Below are 24108 nucleotides of genomic sequence, written 5' to 3'. Positions count from 1 at the left end.
ACTGGAGACTGTAAGCATAAAGGGTGACACTGTGGTGGGGACAGTAGCACTGTGGTGGGGGCTCTGCGCCTCTGCTGGTGTCTGGGGCTGCACAGGGGATGCTTTGCTCTGTCTGAGGTATGTGTGTGGCGTGTCTTTCTTAAGCTGATCCTAGCTGAGTGGGGGGACAGATGTGATTTGTGGTACAGCTGACATGTGGGTGGGAGTACAAAGAAAGAAACAGGACACAGTCACTGCCCCTCTCTGCCTGGGGCTTCAGAGAGGAGTAGTCCAGCCTCAGGAAAACCTGGGAGCTCAGGCTGGGAACTGCATCGTGCAAACACGGGACAGAGAGGAATACCAGCTCCTCACATCCTGGCAGGAGCAGACAGGCCATGTCCTGCTCACACCCATGATTTTGTACCAGCACACGGTGTCCTGGGACTTACCCATGCCAGCAGAGCTGAGGAGCAGGATTGCAGAGTCCTGTGCACACATGGCCCTGGCACCTTGGGAGGGGCAAACATGGGCACGGGGTGAAGGTAGCCAGACTGCAGAGCAGAGGGCAGGTGCTGGGCTCTGTGCTGGGCACAGCACTGCCTCGCTAGCCATCAGCCACCAGCTGCTAGCCACCAGTGCTGGCCTGTCCTGGCTGTCCCTCTCCCAGGATGCAGCCTGGACTCCTCCAAAGAAACCTCGGAGTGCCCCAGTTTGCCCTTGTGCTCCATTGCTCTTTGCCCTGAGGCTGACACCATCCTGCAGAGCTGGGAGTCCCCCGCAGGTCCCACCCCTGCTGGAAGATGCTTTCCTCTGCAGAGCCAGGGCCTGGCTGTGTCCGGCTGCCATCAGCCCCAGCAACGGGAGTGCAACTCAGGGAAGGCAGAACAGGGACTCCTTCAGCCCTCAGTGCCTGTCTGCCTCCAGCCCTGCTCTCTGATGGCTCCTGGGTGTTTCCCTCCCAAGACCAGCTCCGAGGATGGAGCCAGTGGCCCTGTGGGCACTGCCCTGTGCTGTGTGGGTGCCCGGGTTGCTGTGCAGACCCCAGCCTGCAGTACGGACTGGGGAGCTCTGCTGGCACTGACACCATCCTGGCATGCCACGTCCTCCTGGGACAGATTCTCCACAGCCTTGGACAGCCCAAAGGGCTGCCAGGCCCCAGTCCCGGTGGCTGGAGCACTGAGCTCAACCCTGCCCTGCTCTGTACCCTGCTGCTCCATGGTGTCACGCCCAGCACAGAGGGGACGGGATCCAGCGGAGACGAGGAGGTGTTGGAGCGATGTGGAAACACGCGGTGCAGCCCGGAGCAGCGCTGGCACAGCCCTGGTACACCCCGGTACATCCCAGTGCATCCCGGTACACCACGGTACATGCCGGTACACCCCGGTACATCCCGGTACACCCCAGTATACCCCGGTGCATCCCGGTACATCCCAGTACATGCCGGTACACCTCGGTACATGCCGGTACACCCCGGTACATCCCGGTACATCCCAGTACATGCCGGTACACCTCGGTACATGCCGGTACACCCCGGTACATCCCGGTACATCCCAGTACATGCCGGTACACCTCGGTACATGCCGGTACACCCCAGTATACCCCGGTCCATCCTGGTACATCCCAGTACATGCCGGTACACCCCGGTACACCCCGGTACATCCCGGAGCAGCACAGGCGGCAGCGGGCCCGCTGACCCGGCAGAGGGCAGCAGGGGCTGACGAGTGTGGATGTGAATGGGTGGGAGTGCGAGCTGTGTCCGTGTGTCCCTGTGTCCGTGTGTCCCTGTGTCCGTGTGTCTGTGCCCGTTTCCCTGTCCTTGTCTGTGTGTCCATGTGTCCCTATGTGCGTGTCAATGTGTGTCCCTGTCCATGTGTCTGTGCCCGTGTCTGTGTGCCCATATCCCTCTCCTTGTCCGTGTGTCCCTGTTCATGTGTCCCTATGTGCGTGTCAGTGTGTCCCTGTCCCTCTGCCCGTGTGTCCCTGTCCGTGTGTCCCTGTGTCTATGCGTCCCTACGTCCGTGTGTCTCTGTCCCTGTGTTCCTGTGTCCGTGTATCCCTCTGTCCCTGTGTGTGTGCGTCCCTGTGTGTGCGTGTGTCTCTGTCTGTGTATCTGTGTCAGTGTGTCCCTGTCCATGTGTCCCTGTGTACATGTGTCCCTATGTCCGTGTGTCCCCTGTCCATGTGGCCCCGTGTCAGTGTGTCCCTGTGCCATGTGTCCCTGTCCGTATGTCCATGAGTCCGTGTGTCTATGTGTCCATGCATCCCTGTGTCCGTGTCCCCCTGTGGCCCTGTCCCTGTGTGTCCCTGTATCCGTGTGTCCCTATGTCCATGTGTCCCTGTGTTCCGTGTCCCTCTGTCCCTGTGTCCGTGTGTCTGTCCGTGTACCCCTGTGTCCCGGTGTGTGTGCCTGCATCCCTGTGTCCCGTGTCCATGTGTCCCGTGTCCCTGTGTCCCATGTCTGTGTGTCAGTGTATCCCTGTGTCCCTCTGTCCGTGTGTGTGTCCCGTGTCCCTGTGTCCGTGTGTGTGTCCCGTGTCCCTCTGTCTGTGTGTCAGTGTATCCCTGCGTCCCTCTGTCCGTGTGTGTGTCCCGTGTCCCTGTGTCCCTGTATCCGTGTGTGTGTCCCTGTGTCCGTGTGTCCCGTGTCCCTCTGTCCGTGTGTCAGTGTATCCCTGCGTCCCTCTGTCCGTGTGTGTGTCCCGTGTCCCTGTATCCCTGTGTCCATGTGTGTGTCCCGTGTCTCTGTCCCTGTGTCCGTGTCTCTGTCCGTGTGTTCGTGTGTGTGTCCCCGTGTCCGTGTGTCCGTGTATCTGCGTGTCCGTGTGTCCCCGTGTCCGTGTATCCCTGTGTCCGTGTGTGTGTCCCATGTCCCTGTGTCCGTGTGTTCGTGTGTGTGTCCCGTGTCCCTGTGTCCCGTGTCCCTCTGTCCCTGTGTCCCTGTCGCTCTGTCCGTGTGTCCCTCTGTCCGTGTGTCCCGTGTCCCTGTGTCGCTCTGTCCGTGTGTCCCTCTGTCCGTGTGTCCCGTGTCCCTGTGTCGCTCTGTCCGTGTGTCCGTGTGTCGCTCTGTCCGTGTGTCCGTGTGTCCGTGTGTCCCTCTGTCCGTGTATCCGTGTGTCCGTGTGTCCGTGTGTCCGTGTGTCCGTGTCCCGGCTCCCAGCGGGGTCCCGCTCCCTCGGCCGCGTGCTCGCTCTCCGGCCCCGGGGGCGTGTCCCGGCGCGGCCCCGCCCCGCACCTGGGCGGGCCCCGCCCCGTGTCGGCGCCGCCCCCGCCGGCCCGCGGATGCTGCGGGGCAGCGGCGGCCGCGGAGCCGCGCGGGGCCATGGCGGCCCCGGACAGCTGCGTGAAGGTGGCCGTGAGGTGAGTGCGGCATCGCTGCTTCCCGCGGGCCGGGCCGCGCCTCCCGGGCCGCGCCGAGCTCCGTGCGCCCGGGACCGCTGCCGAAAGGCGGGGCGGGCGCGGCAGCCGCGGGTGCGAGGCGGGGGTTGGTGGGTGCCCGCTCGGTCCGACCCCCGCCCCGGGGCAGCGAGACCCCGCCGGGCCGGTCTCTGCCGCACCCCCACGGCCCCGCCGCTCTCCTCCCCACCCCCGCTCCCACCATCTCGGGATGTCTCTCCCCTCTCCCCACCGGCTCCCGCGCCGGCGCTGCCTTCCCTCCACCCGCCCCCACCGCCCGCCATCCCCCGTGGCCGGCGGAGGGCGAGGCCGGGACCCCCGGCTCCTCCACCTGCAGCCTGGGCAGCTCCCGGCTGCTGCGCGGCTGGCTTTGGCCGTCCGAGGTGTCCCCGGGATGCCGGGCATTGTGGGGGCTCCGTGCCCGCCCCCCCGCAGAGTGGTGGGAAGCGATGCGGTATCTCGGTGTCCTTTGTGCTGGGAACAATGCGCCCGCAGCCCCGCACCTCACCGAGGAGCTGCTGGGGTCTCGGAGCCCGCCGGGGCTCGGGGGGCTGCGGGAGCCCGGGGGGCGTGGGCCGGGCGAGGCCGAGCCCCGCGGGCACGGGTGACACCCCCCGGTGTCACCGTGGTCTTTGTGAGCGCCGTGCCCGGCCCGGTGCGCGGCGGCGGGGCTCTGCCGCTCCCTGCCCCTCGGGGGGAAGGAGTCCCCGCCGAAAGACGGGATCGCCATCCCACGGAGCGGCACCGCGGGACCCTGCCCGGCCCGTGCGCCTGCCGCGGCCGGAGCCACCGTCCCGCGGGGGAAGGCACCGGCCGGCCCCGCTCGCCCCGTGCCGGGCATCGCATCTGCCGGGCCCGTGGCGGAGCGGATCGAGCCCGTGGGAGCCCGGCCCCGCAGCCGTCCCGCAGCGGACACGCCGTGCCTCCCCCCGCTCTGTGCCCCGCCGGCACGGGCAGTGCGGGCTGGCGGCTGCGGGCACCGTGCGGGGCTCGGGGGCACTGCCCGCGCCCTGCCTGGGGGGAGCGGGAGCACAAAAGATGCTGCTGGTGCAGCGGCAGTGATGGAGGGAGCGGGGTGGGTGTGGGGCTGTGTGTGCGTGTGCACGCGGGTGAGCGGGGCTGTGTGCGTGTGCACGCGTGTGTGTGCACCGCCACCCCTCCCGCTCCCCCTGCCCCTCCATCCTGCTCGCCCTGGCACCAGCCCCAGGGGATTTTTTTGTCGTTCTCCTCCGGAGAGGCCGAGGGTCGAGGCCAGGCTTTGGCTGTGAAGGGTGGGGGAGCTGCAGGAGTGACGGCAGCCCCTGCTGCGGTTGCTGCTGGGGTGGCTGCACAGGGGCAGGGGGGCTGTGCCAACGCAGAGTGTCTGTGCCAGGACACTGACCCGGCAACCGAGTTAATGCCGACCATGGGGGTGGGGATTTCCTCCTGCCCGGACTCTTCCCGTCTCCATCCTGCATTTCTCCCGAGATGATGCCTTTTACCACCATCCAGGAGATGGGGTGGGTGCCCCACGGCATGGCGGCTGTGGGGTCGTTTCTGCGGGGCTCTCCTGATCCCTGAGGTCCCCTCCAGCACGGGGTCCTGGGCTGGCTGGTGCTTGGCTGGGGGACTGCAGCGGGGAGGTGGCTGGGGTATGCAGCATTGCAGTGGGGCTGGGGCGCTCGTGGTGAGGATCCAGGCAGGGGGGAGAGCTCCAGCCCTCTTGCACCCCTGCCTTGAGGGAGTGAGCCAACATCCCGCTCAGAGCAGCTGGTGAGAGCTGGGCACACGGCAGGATGTGGTGCTGGAGGTGAGTCGGGAGGACAAAGGAGCAGGGCTGGCAGCGACGAGGCTGCAAACAAAGCCATCAGGTTGTGACGCCGTGCAGGAAGGTGGCTCTGATGCCGAGCTGAGTGTCCAAGGGCTGAGCTGCTCTCCCTGCAGACCACCCACCTTTTCTGCCACGGCAGCCCCGGGGAGCTGGGGCTGGGTCCCCTCCTGTCCCGGGCTTGGAGCAGAGTGAGGTTTTCCTTTGTCAGTGCTGGTGACACCCTGCCGGTGGAGCAGCCAGGCTGCAGGATTCTCTAAGAATCCTTGAAGTAAACCTGCCCCAGATCCCACCTCTCTCAGCTGTCAGAGCACAGAGGAGATTGAATGTTTCTGGGATGCAGCAGGACACGGATCAAAGCTCCCCTTTTGTCCCTTGATAATAACATGAATGGGCCAGCTGTGCAGTTTCTTTGGGGTCTCTGTGTCTTTCTTTCGGGTCTCTGTGTCTGTGCTGCTGGTGGGAGGGAGGTGGGACCTGGGGAAGGGCCAAGGATGCTGGGAAGTGATGGTGGTGTTGCTGGGGATGATCCAGATGATGTCAAGAGATGCCACAGCCATCAGGACCCATCTCTCAGGTCCCACAGAGCCCTCAGAGGGTGGGAGGGGTAGGGACAGTTGAACAGAGATGCTGGATCTGTGCATCCTGGTTCCTGCTGATTGCCTTGGCAGGAGAAGGCAGGGGAGATGCTGTGGTGTTTCACTGTCAGCCTCACAGGCTCCCATCTTCTCCTCAAGGCCCTCATCTGCCCCATTTGCTCCCAGGAGCCTGGGAGCTGAGCTCCGGGGACATGATTTAGGCTTCCCACGTGCTGGCAGGGAAATGGCCGGTACCTGCGGCAGCGCTGCTGTCAGCAGAAGGAAATGCAGGCCCAGCAGCTCCTCCTGGCCCAGGGCTGATTTGTTCCTGTACCTTGTACCTGCAGCTCAGCCCTGCAGTGTCTGCAAGGGCAGGGCTGGGTCCTGCCCTGGCCCTCCCTGCAGCAGGGTCTGCTTTGCTTGCCCCTTAGCCTGGAGTGAGAGTCACTTGTGTCTCCTGGGGCAGGCTCTGAGTATGACTTGTGTCTCCTGGGGCAGGCTCTGAATATGACTTGTGTCTCCTGGGGCAGGCTCTGAATATGACTTGTGTCTCCTGGGGCAGGTTCTGAGTGTGACTTGTGTCTCCTGGGGCAGGTTCCCAGTGTCACTGTGTCTCCTGGGGCAGGTTTTGAGTGTCACTGTGTCCCGTGGGGCAGGTTCTGGGTGTCACTGTGTGTCCTGGAGCAGGTTCTGAGTGTGATGGTGCCTCCTGGGGCAGGTTCCCGGTGTCACTGTGTCTCGTGGGGCAGGTTCCCGGTGTCACCATGTCTCCTGGGGCAGGTTCCCAGTGTCACTGTGTGTCCTGGGGCAGGTTCCTGGTGTCACTGTGTCTCGTGGGGCAGGTTCCCAGTGTCACTGTGTCTCGTGGGGCAGGTTCTGGGTGTCACTGTGTCTCCTGGGGCAGGTTCCCAGTGTCACCATGTCTCGTGGGACAGGGAGGAGCCGGCAGGGCCGGGCTGTGCCTCAGCAGGCCGTGCCGGGGTAGCGGTGTCTGCAGGGCGCTGCCTCCTGCCATGGTGGTGCAGAGCAGGGCCCAGGGCCCGTCCTCCTCAGCAGCAGCCGCTGCTTCCTCCTTGTAGGTGACCTTCAGACGGGTGGCTGCAGTGCAGCCGGAGCAGCTCCCCACTCCTGCCCTCTGTCCAGGAGCACGGCCTTTGGGGCTTGGCACAGGAATTTGAGGCCGGTGCCCCTCAGCAGCCCCTCTCCCCACAGCCCCCCCAGGACTGCAGGGAGCCAGGCCGTGGGACTGTGCTGCCTGCAGGAAGCAGAGCTCAGCCCAGTAGTTCTGCAGTGTCAGGAAGGGCTGATGGCATGTATTGACCCCCGAGCCATTAAACTGCTTGGCTGGAGGCCTGAGTGGCCTGGCTGGCTGCAGAGCTGCTCCCTGAGGGCACCTCCAAACCGGCTGCTTTGAGAGACAGCAGCATCCCCTGTGCCAGAGCTGCCATGGCACTGAGCATGCCTGGCCTGCTGAGGAGACGCAGGAAACGGAGCTTGTGAAATTGGGGAAGGAAGTTGAGTCGTATTTCAAGTTTATTTAAACTCTGCAACCTCCAGTGCTCTGCTGCTCTCGCGGCCGCCCCTGCTGCGATGCTCTTGGCCCACACCAGAGCCCGTGTCTGGCTGGTGCCTGGGGAGGGACTCCAGCTCCTCCTCAGAGTCCCTCCCCTCATCATCACACACCCTCGGGGTGCTCGGCCAAGTGACTGAGCTGGCAGAGGCCTGGTGGTGGCATCAGCTGGGCTCCAGCCCTGCCAGGGTGCTGGCACCTCTAGTGTCACATGGCTGGGGCTCTCTGCCTGCTGGGGTGCTTTCTGTGAGCCCAAAGTGTGGTGCTAGCTGAGGTCAGTCACTGAGGAAGTGAAGCTGTAGCCCTTCCACATCAGCTCTTCTGGGGTGGGTTTGGATCCGGTGGAAAGTTGGTGTGAACCCAATTTGTGCCACTGTCCCTGCTGCTGCTGTGCCTTGGAGCCCTCTGGTGTGGTCCTGGGGGGCACTGGCTGCTGCCAGCTTTGGCTGGTGTTGGCCTGGCTTTGCTCAGCTGTTACAGCGAGTGCAGGGAGAGATAAGGCAATCAATTCCACCCCAAGGCACGGGATGTGACTGTCTCCTGGAGGGGGAGGGGAGGGGGGGAGGGGAGCAGCCCATCCTGGTGCTGGCACAGCCCTGGGGTGCTCTGTCTGCCATCCGCAGGGTCGGGGCAGCCCTGATCCAGGAGGCTGCTCTATCCTCAGGGTGCTGGGCTGGCAGAGCACCGCTGTGGGCACCCCAGCCCCTTCCTCTGCAGCCTTTGCACCTGCTGAGGGCAGCTCAGCCATGGCAGAGGGGCCCTGCCCCATCCTGTCGGTGCCTTGCTGCTGGGCTGAAGCCACCCAGACACGCTGCTGCCCTGCTTTCGCTCTGGGGCTTTGCAGCCTGCTGTGACTCGGGCTGTGTGTCCCAGGAGCAGGGGGACAGCTGCTCCCCAGCCTGGAGGGAGCTTTTGGGGACCACGCTGGGCCCTGGGCCGGTGCCGAGCCCAGGTGTGTGCTCTGTGCCTGCCTTCAGCCAGGCACTCAATCGGCTTTTGCAGCGGAAATGTTCAAAGGGGATGGCGACGGAGCGAGGGGGGAGCAGGGCTGCACCCCCGGATGTGCCAGCGCCCACAGCACAGCGGCTCGGGCAGGGTTTGGTGCCTGCACACATCACCCACCGCAGGGGATTCAGCTGAGCACCACGGAGCCTCAGCACAGCCCAGGGCCTCCCAAGGATCAGGCCGAGGACGGAGCCAGCTGCTGCCTCAGCAGTGAAATTGGAGGCAGCAGAAAATTGCAGATGAAGCCCCAAACAAAGCTGTCAGAAACATGGCTCCTGGCCCCCGGGGAGGGAAGGTGATATCCTCTGTGAGCCCAGTGTGAATCACAGAGCCAGGCCTGCCAGTGGCTGTGCTGCTGATCCTGCTGGGGGTGGGGTGGCCCCGGTGGTCCCACAGGGCTATTTCCTGCTGGAGGCTGTCAAAACACTCCATGCCACTGGTTAAACAGCCGGAGGATTTGGGATGTGGTGGATTGTGAGGGTGATGCCACTGGTTAAACAGCTGGCACATTTGGGATGTGGTGGATTGTGAGGGTGATGCCACTGGTTAAACAGCCGGAGGATTTGGGATGTGGTGGATTGTGAGGGCGATGCCACTGGTTAAACAGCTGGCAGATTTGGGATGTAGTGGATTGTGAGGGCAGCTCCTGCTGGGATCTGCTGCAGGAGATCAGTCTGCAGGGGCTCCCTCTGCACCCTGGGCAGCTGCTGGTGGGTTTTACTTTGGCTTGGTGGAAGGGACAGTGCCTGGCACCTGCCTGCCACCCCTGCCCTCCCTGGGCAGAGCAGGAGCCAGCCCTGGTGTGTGCTTGTGTTCCCAGTGCCCTGCACTGCTGTGGGGTGCAGGCTGCCCCTCTTGCCCGGGATCTGCCCCCTGCTCTCTCCACATGGATGCCACGCAGTCACCACTGCCATTGCCAGGGGAGGGCTCAGAGCTGAGCCCCGGGACTGGGGCATTCCCTTTCCCAGCCCTGCAGCTCCTTGCAGCCTGACATGGGTGGGGAAGATTTCTTGTCACGGCTTGCTGTGGTGGAGCGTGGTGCCAAGCTCCCCTGTCCTGTGTCCAGCTGCCCCAGGGGCTGTGGGCACCTCCCTGCCCGCTGCCCATGCCCGACTGTGGCTGTGAGATGTTCCCATCCCTGCTCTGGTCTGAGATGCTGGCAGGGAGCTGAGCTGCTCCTCCTCTTCCCCATGCCTTCAAGCACTGAGTTCCCTGGCCCAGTGTTGCATGGCTGGAAAGCACAACCCAGCTGGTCCACGATGTGTGGTCTCTGCTCCTCCATTTTTTCAGGCTGCACCTGAGGGAGACATTAGGTCAAAACGTTCTCTGTTCCGTGCCCAGGTGAGGGGCTGGGTTTGCTCCTGGGTACTTCAGAGCATCCCCCATCCTGCTGGCCAGGGGCTTGGCATTTATCAATTTCTAATTTTATTTATTTAGTTAATATATAAATTATATATATTTATGCTATATATAATTATATATATATTTATATTTAATTTATTAATTTATTTATGTATATAAATATATATTATCTGTATCCATTATATTTATTTATTTATATTCCCTTGTTTATATTTTGGGGAGGGGCTGGAGAGGCATTTATTTTCTACCACCTGCTCCCATGTCTTGTGGGCAGGTTTGCTCTGGTGCTCCTGGTGGGCTCAGGGGCTGCAGAATCTTCTGCCCAGGTCGTGTTGTTGTTTCCCCAGTGGCACTGGAGTGCACTGGGAGGCTGCCACGCTGGCTCTAGGGCAGCCTTACCTCCAGTATGGGCCCCCCACAGTGGTGCTGGGGTGCAGTGGGACATGGGGAGCTTGCGGGGGCTCCTGGGAGAGATCCTGTGGTGGGATTTGCTGAGCTGGGGGGAAAGGGGAGGCTCAGTGCTGGGGTGCAGAGTTGGGTGGGGAGGGGTGTCCATCTGTCCCCATCAGAGCTGGGGGTTGCTGTGCCTTGCAGGGTCAGGCTGATGGCCTGGCAGGCCCCGGGCCTGCTGTGAGTGATGGTTTCCTTTAACTGCCTATTAATTGCCATGCTGCTGCTGAGGCTGTTTTGGGGGCTGTTCTGCATGGCTGGAGGGGAGTTGGGGCCCTGCTGGGGCATGTGTCACATCGTTTGTGCTGTCACACGTGTGTTTCCCACCCCAGTGGGGTCTGGCGGCACTGCATCCCTTACAGATGACTGTGCTGCTCTGTTGTGTGCAGACATGCTCCTGGTGCTCCCCTCGGGCTGATCCCAGGTTGGGCTAAGGGCACTCACTTACAGGGGTGAAGCTGGAGTCCAGGGAGATCCCAAACTGCACTGGCTGTGCTCCCCTCTCCGCTGCATCCCCTGGGCCCTGCTGGTCCCTGCCAGGGGCTGGGTGTCCCTGCTGCTGGCCCGTGCGTGTCCCTCAGCCCGCCATGGTCCCAGCACGGAGCAGATGGTGCAGCTCACAGCCTCGTGCTCCTGCCAGAGCTAATGAGCAGCACATGGTGCCTGCCACGGCCTGATTTAAAGGTTTCCCTAAGCCTGGGAAAGTCTGGAGTGCTGGGATTAGGGGGAGCCCAGGGGGCTCAGGGGTGTGAGGGAGGCTTGCCCTGCACAGGAGCAGGCTGGGTGGTGTTGGGGGGGTTCCTTGGGGCATGGATGTAGAGGCATGTCTCACTTTGGGCTGTGCCCAGTGGGGTGTCCCACTGGGATGTCCCACACCCCAGCTCTGTGGGTGTCCAGGCTGCTCAGGAGCTCTGTCTTGGCCCAGTGCTGATCCAGTTGTGCTGGCTGTGGCACCCTGCCTTGGCAGGGTTTGTTGGGGCCCAGTGGCACGGGGGTCTCTGTGCTGTTCCTGCTGTTCTGGGAGGTGCCTGGCTATATCTCTTAATTGGACTGTTTGCTGACCAGACCTGGCAGTCTCCAGGGAGTCTGATTCAATTTTCTCTGATTGCTAAGCCACTTCCCTGCCGTGGTAATTAAATGCTGAACTTTGTCTTGGTTTGTGTCCAATATAACCTATGTGCAGAGAGGCAGCCCTTGGCAGCCAGCCCTCTCCCTGGTCCCCATGCTCAGGGAGAATAGGGCTGGGAGATCCTTTCCCAGGCAAGGGGAAGATTCTCCTATGGGATCTGGGCCTGGGCAGCCACTGGAGAGGATGGGCAGCCCCATCCATGCTTGAGGTCTGGGAAAACCTGGAGTGCTTCGTTCTGATCCTACCCTGGGGAGCTGCTTGACCAAGCTGAGAGCCCCACACACCTCCTCACCTGCTGGGTGTGTGATGCCTGGGCTGTCCTTGGCCCATGAGATGTCCTGGGAGAGCACTGGAGGATGAGAGAGCTGCTCCTCTTGGCTGCTCTGGGCTGATGGTGGCATCACAGGGCAGCAGGCTTGGGGCAGGGGAGGGTGAAGCTGGGGAGCAGAGCTCCTGCAGCTCTGAAGCTGGGGGGCTGGAGGGCACTGGTGCCACTGGGAGCAGAGCTAGGCCATGGTGGGAGTGGGGATGGGAGCAGGGCAAGCACAGGGGTATGGGGGTGGGAGTGGGGTGAATGCAGATGGTGTGGGGAGGGGAAATGGGGTGAATGCAGATGGTGTGGGGAGGGGAAATGGGGTGAATGCAGATGGTGTGGGGAGGGGAATGGGGTGAATGCAGGCTTGTGGGGTGAGCACAGGTGATGTAGGAGCAGAGGCAGGAGCAGAATGAGTGCAGGCAGTGTGGGGAGAGGAGCCAGGTGCTGTCTGGGCTTGCCCAGCCCACCTGTCCTGACAGGCTCTCAGAGCTGGGCTGTGCCCCTGGTGGGCTCTGCCAGCTCCAGCTCTGCCAGCCCACAGCAGCTGATGCCTGTGGCTGGGTGAGGGGCAGTGCCTCAGCAGCATTGCAGTGGGCAGCCTTGCCCCTCTGCAGACAAGGTGGGCAAGAGGTGGTGGCTATGAGCATCTGAGGCCTGGCACAGACAGGGAAAATCCCATGGAGCTCTTCCACCCATCACTCTCCAGCTCTCTGGCTCTGCTCCCTGGGCAGCCAGCCCTTCCTGGCTGGGCAGCCTCCCTGGGAGGGAAGAGGAACAGCTCTTTGTAGGGTCTGCAGGCAGCTTGCAGAGAGGTCTTGGAGGGACAGGAGCTCTTTGTGGTCCCCCAATCTGTAAGCAGCTGCCCTACAGCCCCCTGACAGCGCTGGGAAATGTTGGAGGTGGGTGTGCTCAGGCTCCCTGGGAGGTGAAGCAGCTCCTGCGTGACATGGGTGATCCTGGGTGATGGCTCTGGGTCCCTCTGCCCCTGCAGCAGGGCAGCTGTGTCTCAGCAGGGTGGTGTGCCCTGCTGTGTGCCCACAGGCGGTTTGGTGGGGTGGGGCTCTCATGGCTCTGGCTCTGTGCTGCAGGGCTGTGGGAGTGTGCTGCTGTGGCTTTGGCAAAGCGCTGGGGGCCAAAGGATGTGCTGAGCCCCTTGGGGCTGCCGTGGTGCTGGGCTGGGAGACAGGAAGCTGAGACAGCTGGGTGAGGAGGGCATGAACCCGGCAGCTCATGTCAGCCAAGCTGTGCTTTCCCATGCAAGGAGACAGCCTCCCTTCGGAGTGCAGGAGGCTGGGGCTGTCGTGGTGTGTGCAGCCCTCACCTGGGGATACTGGCAGTGCCAGCTGACCCCATCCCTGTGCCTCTTGCATCTTGAGATGCTGGGCTGGGGAGATCCCTCCCAGCAGGATCAGGGACCCCCAGGCTGACCCTGCCTGTGGCGCTGCCTCACAGTGCCCACCTGGCACTTGGCTCCCAGCCCCTCCTGCACTCCCCCAAGCCTGGCACGGGGCAGCAGTGCAGAACAGCTCGCCCTTTGTGCCTGCCCAAGCTCCTGTGCCTCAGCTCCTGCCCCTGGGTAGCAGGACCCTCTCCCTGCCCTCCTCCCAGATGCTCGGTCTCGGTGGCAGCCCAGCCATGGAGACAGCGCTTTCAGAGCCTGCCAGCCTGGCAGGGATGGCAGGGGAGGCAGTGGAGACGCTCCAGCCCAGCTCCCCTTTGTGTGTGTCCCTGCGTGGCTCGTGCTGGTGCCTTTGGATGCTGGTGCTGGATCAGGCTCCTGCTGGGACGCCCGTCATCGCCCCAGCGGGAGCTGCCGGTTGGGGAGGGATGTTCTGCACCCCTGCCTGCCCCTCTCTGTGTCCATCCATCCATCCTTCCACCTCCTGCCTGCCGCACTGGCTGCCTGGGAAGGTTTTCTTGGCAGGAGTGTTTGGCTGGGACTGTGCAGCTCTGTCCTGGCTCTCTGTTCCTTGTCACTGTCCCTTGGCAGGGAGCTGAGGGGTTGGTGAGGCTGTGGTCCTGCTGCCTTTCTCCTTCCTGGGGTGCCTGTGCTGAGCCTGGTGTGTTCATATGGGCAGGAGGGAGGTGAGCACTGAGCAGCTGCTGGCCTCAGGACAGGCTGTGTCCTCCCCGTGTCTGCTCTGGGCAGAGGGGGTCACCAGGGCCAGCGTGGGGCTGGCTGGCACAGACTGGGTCAGGGAGAGCTGGGGCTTAGGGCACTCCTGCCAGGCTGGGGGGTGGAAGGCAGCACCCTGCTGCTGAACTGCTGGGTAATTTTGGCTGCCACTTAACAGTTACGTTGTTAATTGTCATATAATCTGTGTCATGGGCTCTCAGGAGGGCAGCAAGGCTCTCAGTGGGTGCCCCAGTCCTGCAGGCCAGGGCACCCCAATGCTTTTGGCTCTGCTGTGGGTCCCATTGGCTGGCACAAGCTGTCCTCAGGGCTGGTGGCTCATGACCAGGTGTGGAGCAGGCTGGCTGGCAGGTGGGGGAGCAGCTCCATCGTTCACAGGTTTGACTCTGACAGCATCATACCCAGTTCTTCTGGACCTGTGAGCAGACAGCAAGTGGCCAGGGTCTTTTTGGTAGTGGTAGGGGCAAGGAGTGCCAGAACACACTCAGATGGTGACTTTACGGCCACTAAAGTTGCTCATCTCTTTTGGAGAACGTGGGATGAGCAACTTTTAACATGGGAAGCTCAGGCAGAGGATGGCAAGCACTGTGACCTCCACAGCATTACCAGCTGGGGCTGAGAACAGGGCCAGGGAGAAACCCGGGCTGGCACTGTGGGGGATTGTCGTGTTTGGCTGGAAAGCTGCTGGCAGGAAAGGACCTGGGGGATGCTGGTCAGTGGTGCCCAGGTGGCCAAGAAGGCCAATGGCACTTGGCTTGCACCAGCCAAAGGAGCAGGGCAGTGCCCGTCCCTCTGAGCTGGGCACTGCTGAGGCACCTCCAGCCCTGAGGAACCCTCACAAGAAGGACATTGAGGGGCTGGAGCATGTCCAGGGAAGGGAACAGAGCTGGGGGAGAGTCTGGAGGAGCTGAGGGAGCTGGCAAAGGGCTCAGCCTGGAGAAAAGGAGGCTCAGGGGGACCTTGTGGCTCTGCACAGCTCCTGACAGGAGGGGACAGCCAGGGTGGGGGTTAAGCTCTGCTCCCAGGTAAAGTGAGAGGAAATGGCCTCAAGTTGTCCTGGGGAGGTTTAGGTTGGATATTAGGAAAAATTTTCTCCTTGATAGGGTGGTCAGGCACAGGCTGCCCAGGGCAGTGGTGGAGTTGCCATCCCTGGAGGTGTTCACAATATGTGTGGATGTGGCACTTGGGGACATGGTTTATGGTGAACATGGCAGAGCTGGGGGAATGGTTGGGCTTGGTGATCTTAGAGGGTGTTTTCAACCTAAACAATTCCATGATTCTACGTTTGGAGGTGTCATGGTGCCTGAGCATGGCTTGGAACTGCACATGAACACCTCCCTAACCCAGCTGGGGTCTCACGTTGCCCAGTTCCCAGCCTGGTGGGATTCCTGAGAGGGCAGGGGTGCAACACTGGTGCAGGAGAGCTGGGGCAGTTGGACACTGGAGAACAGGAGGAGCAGCTGCACTGGCCTACAGAAACCCTCTGAGATGTCTCCTGGTGGCTGCGTGAGGCCCCGTGATGCTTTGTGATGTCTCTGTGCTTTCCCACGTGAGTTTTGGCAGCTGGTGCCCGTCCATGCCGTCTTGCTGCACTCACCCCACTCTCATTGCAGTCTGTAGTGTTTGTCCAGCAGCTGGCAGCAGCTCCCTGGGACATCCCTGGGCGAGGCTTGGCCAATTGCCTGAGGAGCAGGATCTCCCTGGGGGATTCCTGCATCTCCAGTGTCTCTCTGGCACTGGGGAGATGGGACAGGATGGCATCCCTGCACACTGGGGACTGGCACCTGGTCCTCCCCAGCCCCATGGTCCCCTGGCTGGGAGGGCCAGAGTGAGGGATGGGTCTCTTGGGTGCTTGGAGCTGGCTGGGCAGTGAGGTTTGGGGAATGGCAGTGGGGCAGATGTTGGTGTATGGGCACTGGAACAGCCCAGCATGGCCAGGCTCAAAGTGGGGTCCTTAGTGCCCTGTGGCAAATTCATGTGTGCACACTCCTCTAGTGCTGCTGCTCATGCTGGTCCAAACCCCCCTTGCAGGTATTTAACCCCCTGGGGGGAGTGGGGAGACAAAGAAATGTTTTGCTGAAAACTTGCTCTCATTTTTCCTTGAGAAAGGAAAAAATTCCCAAACGTATTGTGGCTCCAGTTTGTTCCTCTGCCCATTCCCTGGGGCTGCAGGGAATGTCTAGGGCGGGGAGGGAAGAGGAACAGCTCTTGCTGTTCAAGATGATGCACATCATCTTGCTCAAAAGTAATTAAAGTCAGGGATAATTTTTCTGGAGGAGGGTGGAACCCTGGGAAGGCGACAGGAACGAGTCTGGGACTGAGCACATCAGAAGCTGCTTTTTATTGTGGCTGCTGAGCTAAATATATCCACAGAGGCACAGAGCAGTTCCCATGCGTCTGCTGCGTGGGGTGAGGGGTGCAGGGTGCTTGGCACTGCCTGTCCTGCCAAGGGTACCCTGTACCCCCAAACACACCCCAGAGCCCTCCTGGCCTTTGCTCCTGGGTGGGCGAGGATCAGAGACTCATGCAGGGCAGGTTTAGGTTGGATTTCAGGAAAGGTTCTTCCCCAGAGGGTACTGGCACTGCCCAGGCTCCCCAGGGAATGGGCACAGCCCTGAGGCTGCCAGAGCTCCAGGAGTGTTTGGACAGCACTGCCAGGGATGCCCAGGGTGGGATTTGGGGATGTGTGTGCAGGGCAGGGGTTGGGCTGGGTGATCCTGGTGGCTCCCTTCCAGCCCAGGAGATTCCTGATTCTGAGTCCCAGTGCACACAGCGGCTGCTCAGGTCTCGATGTGGCTTGCCAGGGATGTGGTTTGAAGGAATTAATAGCTGTGTTTATGGAGCACCCAGGGACGGGAGCTGTGCAGTCATTAGCACTAATGAGAGCTATCTGCATTGTGCTTGGCTCCAAACTCCTTTCTCCACGAGTCCCCTGGGAGCCCCCAGCTTCCTGCAGCCGGTGCATCACCGCAGGCAGAGCTGTGCAGCCTTGCACAGGGGCAGTATGTGTGCAGGGCTGCAGAGGGGCAGTGTGTGTGCAGGGCTGCACAGGGGCAGTGTGTGTGCAGGGCTGCACAGGGGCAGTGTGTGTGCAGCCCTGCAGAGGAGCAGTGTGTGTGCAGGGCTGCAGAGGGGCAGTGTGTGTGCAGGGCTGCAGAGGGGCAGTGTGTGTGTGTGTGTGTGCAGCCCTGCACAGGGGCAGTGTGTGTGCAGGGCTGCAGAGGAGCAGTGTCTGTGCAGGGCTGCAGAGGGGCAGTGTGTGTGCAGGGCTGCACAGGGGCAGTGTGTGTGCAGGGCTGCAGAGGAGCAGTGTCTGTGCAGGGCTGCAGAGGGGCAGTGTGTGTGCAGGGCTGCACAGGGGCAGTGTGTGTGCAGGGCTGCACAGGGGCAGTGTGTGTGCAGGGCTGCACTGGAGCAGTGTCTGTGCAGGTCCAGCTGCTCTGCTCCTATTCCCAGGCAGGGGTGAGTGCAGTGGGTGGGATGTGATGGGTGGGTCCGGCTCTGCCCGAGCCAGGAGCCAGCTCAGCCTCGCCTGTCCCGGTCCCATAGGCAAGTCCAAGGCTGGGGACAGCTTTTGGGCTGGGTGGTGCTTTGCTTCAAACGGTGAGGACTGTCTTGTCTTGTCATGGTTTTACATTTTGCATTTTGCATTTCGAGCCTTTGTAGCTGCGGTTTGATGTGTCTGTGTCGGAGCGAGCGGGGCTGTGCTGGCCTGGCTGCCCTGATTCTGCCAGGCTGGGGCTGGTCTGGTGCCGGTCTGGTGCCACAGGCCCTGTCTGTGCCCAGCTCTGCCAGGGGCAGTGGTGGGGATGAGCCAGTGCAGCCGTGAGGGGCTGGTGGGCCAGGGGCAGTTCTAGGTGCAGGCTCTGTGTGCCCAGCCCTGCCTGTCACCTCGTTCATGGAGGTGTCTGCTGGTGTTTCTGGGATGTGTCACCCTCTGTTCTCAGCTGCAAACAGGTCAGGGTTATGGCTGGCTGTAGGAGCTGAAGCATCCCCTGCCCTGTATGCTCTGTGCTACAGGCAGAGGTGCTGTCTGTCCCCTGCCTGCATGAGCCACGTTTCCAGCAGGGGTTGTAGAATGTCCTGAGCTCAAAGGGACCCACGGTGTTCACTGGCTCCAGCTCCTGGTCCTGTGCAGGACACCCCAGCAATCCCACTCTGTGCCTGACAGCACTGTCCAAACCCTTCTAGAGCTCTGGCAGCCTCAGGACCATTTCCTGGGGAGCCTGGGCAGTGCCCTCTGGGGGAAGAACCTTTTTCTAATACCCAGCCTAACCCTCCCCTGGCCCAGCTCCAGCTGTAGCATTGGGTCCTGTCACTGTCACAGAGAGCAGAGATCAGAGCTGCTCCTTGTGAGGGAGCTGCAGACCTCGACAGATCTGACCTCAGGCTGCTTTTGTCCAGTATGAACAAACCAAGTGACCTCAACTGCTTTTCGTATGGTTCCTCAAGGCCCTTCACCATTTTTATGTCCCCCCTCTGGACATTCCCTGATACCTTTCTGTCCTTACAGTGTGGTGCCCCAAACTGCACCCAGCACTCGAGGTGAGGCTGCAGCAGTGCAGATCAGTGGGGAGCAGTCTCTTCCCCCTGCTTGTGCTGGACTAGGCACACTCTAGGACATGGGTGACAGGATGGGCTGTGCTCTCATCCTCAGGCCAGACTGGTGTCCCCCAAGCCTGTGCTGCACTCAGCCTGCTTCTCTTCCCACAGGATCCGTCCGCAGCTGCCCAAAGAGAAGATAGAGGGATGTCACATCTGCACCTCGGTGACACCTGGCGAGCCCCAGGTGCTGCTGGGCAAGGACAAGGCCTTCACCTATGACTTCGTCTTTGACCTGGACACGTGGCAGGAGAGGATCTACACGACGTGCATGGGGAAGCTCATCGAGGGCTGCTTCGAGGGCTACAATGCCACTGTGCTGGCCTACGGGCAGGTACGGGCTCTGCCTTCAGCCCTGGGCTCTCCGGGGACGCTGCAGAGGGCACCTGGGGGGGCTGAGGAAGGTGGGCGTGTGTGAGATCCTGGGTGTGGAGAGAACAGCATTGTCCCTGGTTGGGTGAGAGCTGGGGCAGGGGTGGTCTTGGGTGGGACGGGGGTTGGCAGGGCTGGGAGTGTGGGAGCTGATGTGTCTCTGGGGGTCACAGTGGCTCAGCAAGGGCATTTGGGGAGCCTAAAGTAGCAGAGAGAAAATGTGGGGTGTACTGGGCAGAGCTGAGCCTGGGAGGGCCCAGCCAGCTCCCCTCTGTCTCTGCACAGACTGGAGCAGGGAAGACCTACACCATGGGCACTGGCTTCGACATGAGCATCTCGGAGGAGGAGCAGGGCATCATCCCTCGGGCCATCAGCCACCTCTTCAGCGGCATCGAGGAGCGCAGGCGGGCGGCCCAGAGCCAGGGCCTGGCAGCACCCGAGTTCAAAGTCAGCGCCCAGTTCCTGGAGGTGGGTGGGTAATGGGAGGTCTGGGGGACGCCGTGGCCCTGCCCTGTCCTTGCCCCTGTGCCTTGGGCTCCTCCAGATCTCTTGGCTGGCTGCTGACAGAGCTGGACCCTGGGACAGGCATGGCACTGGGGATGTGTGCTGGTGCAGTGGGGACTCAAAGCACCTACGTGGCTACAAACTGATGGAGGGAGCTCCCACCATGGGGAAGGGCCTTATGGCTTGGTCCCCTGGGGATCCAGGGGCTCTGGGCTGTCTCACCCCTGTTTGAGGTCAAGGATAGCCTTGACCAGAGTTCCCAGTGAAACAGGAGGAGAAGAAAATGCCACTCTTGGGAGGGGGGTGGGGAAGGACTGTGCTATTTTACATGTCCTTTGTTACATCTCTGATCTTGAGAATGCATCCTGTCCTGCCTCTGCCCTGGCTTCTCCTGTTCAAAACCTCTTCTATTAACTGCTTCATTCCCTGGAGAAGTTTGTCCTGGGAAGCACATGGTCCTTGTGCATTGGCAGCATTTTTCCTGGAGGTTGCTTCTGGGCTGAAAGAGCAAAGAGGTGCAAGTGGGAACTGTTTTTAGGTCCCAGTGGGAAAGCACAGGCAGTGCTGAGCAAAGCTGAGCTCCCAAGCAAGCTTCATCTGGTTGAGGTTGAGGTTGTGAGAGGAGATGGGCAGGGAGGGGCCCTGTGCTGTGATCTTGCCTCCTGGTGGCTTTGTTGGCCATCACATCTGGGTGTCTTCAGATGCTGATGGCTTGGAGAGGGCCCAAAGTCACTTCCACGCTGGAGAAATCCTTCCCAGTTATGTCTCCATCTGCAGAGCCCTTGCTAACTCTGTGGTGCTGTTGTGTCCTTCCATTCCCATCACTTGGCCTATCCAAGCTCCTGGTCCTGCCCAATTGTGCTCAGTTTGTGGGGCTTCTCTTTAGGGATCCTTTCTGCTGGGGTGGAAATGGGGACAGTTTCCTGCCTGTCCTGAAGTCCTGCATGGCTAAAGCAGCACATGGCCACCTCAGGCACTGGTCACAAACCCTGCTGTCCTGGCAGGGGCACAGGACCTGTTCTGGCTGATCCTTGTCTTGTGACTTTGCTCCTGGGAGCAGGTTCTGGGAGCAGGTTTAAACCCTTGAGGAGCCTGGTGGCACCAGGGGCAGCCAGGGACGGATTAGTCTGATCCCTTCTGCTGGCCAGGAACCTGCAATCCTTGGGTGACCCAGCCCTCTGCACGGGCATGTGGGTGCAAGAGGTGACATTGAATGGTGCAGCAGGGGGACAGATGGGCAGGGGTGTCCCTCCACCCCAGGCTGAGAGGGGCTGCAGAGTTAGGATATGGATGGAGTCAGCTCTGGGGCAGCTGGGCTTTCCTGCTTGTTCAGCACTCCCTGGTTCCCCTTATCCCCTTTCCACATGACAGAGAGGACCTTGAGCTGTGATGGGAGTGAGGTTTCACTGGCTCCTGTGGCCAGGTGAGCCAGGAAGGTCAGGGGGATGTCCTGGGCATCTGCTCAGTGGAGCTGCTCGTGCGCACCAGGAACTGGACAGGTTTGGGCAGCAGAAACCAACCCAAAGCTCAGAGCTTTGCATGGCAAGCTCTGGAGCAGCAGTCTGATGAGGAGTGGCTGAGGGAACTGGGGGGCTCAGCCTGGAGAAGAGGAGGCTCAGGGGGACATTCTTTCTCTCTACAACTTCCTGACAGGAAGGTGGGGCCGGATGGGGGTCGAGCTCTGCTCCCAGGGGCAAGGAACAGGAAGAGAGGAAACAGCCTCAAGTTGTGCCAGTTGAGGTTTAGATAGGATATTAGGAAAAATTTCTTCCTTGAAGTTGTGGTCTGGCATTGGCACAGGCTGCCCAGGCACAGATGGAGTCACCATCCCTGGAAGTGGTCAGAAGATGTGTGGGTGTGGCATTTGGGGACACGGTTTAGTGGTGAACATGCCAGTGCTGGGGTAAATGGTTGGACTCAATGATCTTAGAGAGCTTTTCCAGTCTGAAGGATTCCATGATTCTGTGCTTGTGCCTCCTGTGGTACACATGCACACCCCCCAGCTGCCCTGCTCAGCCCTGCAGGCAGTGTGAGCACACACAGATACAGGGGAGTGGCAGCAAGGTGCCAGAGGGCAGCTCCTGCCAGTCCTGCAGTGCCAGGCTTCAGCTGCCTCGTGCTTCCCCTGCTCACCCCACACCCACTCATCCTGCTCAGCTCTACAACGAGGAGATCCTGGACCTGTTTGACAGCACCCGCGACCCCGACGCGCGCCACCGCAAATCCAACATCAAAATCCACGAGGATGCCAGTGGGAGCATCTACACCACGGGGGTCACATCACGCCTCATCAGCTCACAGGATGAGGTGGGTGCAGGATGGGCAGACACAGAGCAGGGCGGGCAGCTGGGTGCCACTGGCCAGGGATGTGCTATGTGGGGACAGCCTGGGGGGGAGATCTCTCCCAAGATGGGAGTGCAGTCCTGGGGGTGTTCTGGAGAAGGTCAGTGTGTCCACTGAGCTGCACAGGGTCTGTCCTCACTCCCTAGAAGGGTGCTTTAAGGTTTCATTCCCTGCCTGGTGTCATTGCAGCTGATCCAGTGCCTAAAGCAAGGAGCTCTTTCCCGCACCACGGCCAGCACTCAGATGAACGTGCAGAGCTCCAGATCCCATGCCATCTTCACTATTTACCTGTGCCAGACCAGAGTGTGTGCCCGCCCAGAGCTGGTGAGATGTGATCCTGCCTCATGGCCAGGCTGTTCTTGGGTTCCATACCCAGGTGATGCATGAAGTTCTCTTGGGAAGGGGAGGGGGGTTTGAAGTCTGGCAAAGAGAAGCAGGGATTTTTCTGTCTTCTTTCCAGTCATAGCCTACATTAGGGTTTAATGGGAGCTGAGGGTGAGCTGATCCAAGGCAGGATGGCTCAGAGCAAGCTGCTCTTGGGGTGCTGTCCCCATGTCTGAGGGGCTGGGACTCTGAAGGCCAGGGAGCCTCTGCCTGCTCCAGTTTGGGGTGCTGACCCCTGGTGTGTCCCTGGCTGCAGGTGAATGAGGAGGTGAGCAGCCTTCTGGATGGATCCCAGCCTGCTGCTGAGTACGAGACCTTGACAGCCAAGTTTCACTTTGTGGACCTGGCTGGCTCGGAGAGGCTGAAGCGGACGGGTGCCACTGGCGAGAGAGCGAAGGAGGGCATCTCCATCAACTGTGGGCTGGTAGGCACCAGGCTCACCAGGGGGCAGGGGGTGGCAAGGCAAGGCCTGCCAGGGGAAGCCTCTAACACTTCTGGGTCTTGCTTGGAGCTGCCCTGGGCTGCTGGGGTATGCTGTCGTGGCTGGGGTTTGTGCTGCCTGTGCCTGATGGTGAGAAAACGCACAGTGACAGTGGTGGGGGCACAGCTCTGCCCCAAAGGAGACTCGTGCTGTGGGGAGGGGTACAGCTGGGCACAGGGGTGCAGCTCCCAAAAGGGTGAGATCTGCTAATCAGAGCTAAAAAACCCACTCTGGGGCTTGATGCTTCTTCTCAGTGCAGCATGGGAGAGAGGCACACCCAGGCTAAGGGAAGCACCACGCCTGCCCCTGGTGCAACCCAAACCTGTGCTACAGTGGGTGCCCCAGGCCTGAGGTGCTGTATCCTCAGCCAGGGCTGAATCTGGGGGGGCTTCCCTTTGTGTTGGTAGCTGGCCTTGGGGAATGTCATCAGTGCCCTTGGAGACCAGAGCAAGAAGGTCGTGCACGTGCCCTACCGTGACTCCAAGCTGACTCGCCTGCTGCAGGATTCCCTCGGGGGCAACAGGTAAGGGGGTCCCAGGTGGGGGCTGAGCTTGGGCCGAGGGCTGCAGGGGCTGTCCCCCTGCCCATGGGGCTGAGGGGTCTCTGGAGCTATGCAGGAGCTGTCTCAGGGCTCCAGTGGCTGCCTGGTGAGGAAGAGATGCCTTCCAGGCAAGGCATGACTTTGCAGATATAAAGACATCATCAGCCTCAGGTGCAGTTAGCAGCTTTGGCAGAATCAGCTCATGCAAAACCTTCCTGAGCCCTGACAGATCTGGGACTTGGCAAGTGATGGTGCCCAGAATGGGATTGAATTCCCTGCCTCTTCTCCAAAGAGGGAGGCATTGAGGAAGGTCTGCCTTTGCCCAGTGCTGTGTGATGTGCTTGTGGGGTCTTGTGGCTGCTCTGGCTGTGGGAGGGATGACCCCAGTTCATACCTTGTTTTAAAACCCAGAAGGGCCCAGGATGGGCTTCCATCCAGGGTGGATGTGTGGGGTCAGTGCTCTGTGCTGAGTCCTGGGTTTGCACCTGCTGGGTTGCTGAGCTGTGCAGGGACTGTCTTTCACCCTGCTCTTGCATCCCCAAGCCAAACCATCATGATTGCCTGCGTGAGCCCCTCTGACCGGGATTTCATGGAGACCCTGAACACGCTCAAGTACGCCAACCGGGCTCGCAACATCAAGAACAAGGTGGTGGTGAACCAGGACAAGACGAGCCAGCAGATCAGCGCGCTGCGCGCCGAGATCGCCCGGCTGCAGATGGAGCTCATGGAGTACAAGGCAGTGAGTGGTGCCATGTCCTGCTGTGCCCAGCAAGGGAACCACTGCAGCCAGCTGTTCGCTGCCCCCCAGTGGGATGGGAGAGAGAACTGGGAGAGAGTGAGAAAATTCCTTGGATTAGATACAGTTTAAGTAAAGCAAACTAAGGAACTCATTCCCCATGTCCCATCACAGGGAGGTGTTCAGCCATCCCCAGCCCAGCAGAACTCTGTCAAGTGTAAAGTGACTTGGGACAGCACTCCAGGCATCCCCTGTTTCTGCTTCCTTCCCCCAGCTTTATATGCTGAGCATGACATCCTGTGGTTTGGGATATCCTTGTGGTGAGTGGGGGACAGCTGTCCTGGCTGTGTCCCCCCAGCTCCTTGTGCACCCCTGGCCCAATGCTGGTGGGGGCAGAACAGCTCCTGACTCAGCAGGAGCTA

At 61.1% G+C, this 24108-nt stretch overlaps 1 protein-coding gene across 5 annotated transcripts in view; it reads left to right on the top strand.

Moving 5' to 3' along the window:
- The first annotated feature begins 3232 nt into the window (after window positions 1-3232).
- KIF21B (kinesin family member 21B) overlaps window positions 3233-24108 on the top strand; it is a 51418-nt gene continuing 30542 nt past the window's right edge. For all 5 annotated transcript variants that reach the window (XR_010350562.1, XM_064398754.1, XM_064398752.1 and 2 more), the window contains exons 1-8: window positions 3233-3336; window positions 18437-18659; window positions 18983-19165; window positions 21359-21508; window positions 21734-21868; window positions 22185-22352; window positions 22817-22932; window positions 23494-23689. Coding sequence is in view for 4 of the 5 variants with exons in the window: in XM_064398754.1 (XP_064254824.1) it covers window positions 3299-3336; window positions 18437-18659; window positions 18983-19165; window positions 21359-21508; window positions 21734-21868; window positions 22185-22352; window positions 22817-22932; window positions 23494-23689 (1209 nt within the window). In the remaining variant the exon portion in view is untranslated. The remainder of the gene's footprint in view (window positions 3337-18436; window positions 18660-18982; window positions 19166-21358; window positions 21509-21733; window positions 21869-22184; window positions 22353-22816; window positions 22933-23493; window positions 23690-24108) is intronic.

The sequence above is a fragment of the Passer domesticus genome, chromosome 25 (genome assembly GCF_036417665.1).
Source record: "Passer domesticus isolate bPasDom1 chromosome 25, bPasDom1.hap1, whole genome shotgun sequence".
Classification (NCBI taxonomy): domain Eukaryota; kingdom Metazoa; phylum Chordata; class Aves; order Passeriformes; family Passeridae; genus Passer; species Passer domesticus.
The sequence above is the reverse complement of the archived record's forward strand: the minus strand, read 5'-3'. Positions and strand labels throughout refer to the sequence as shown.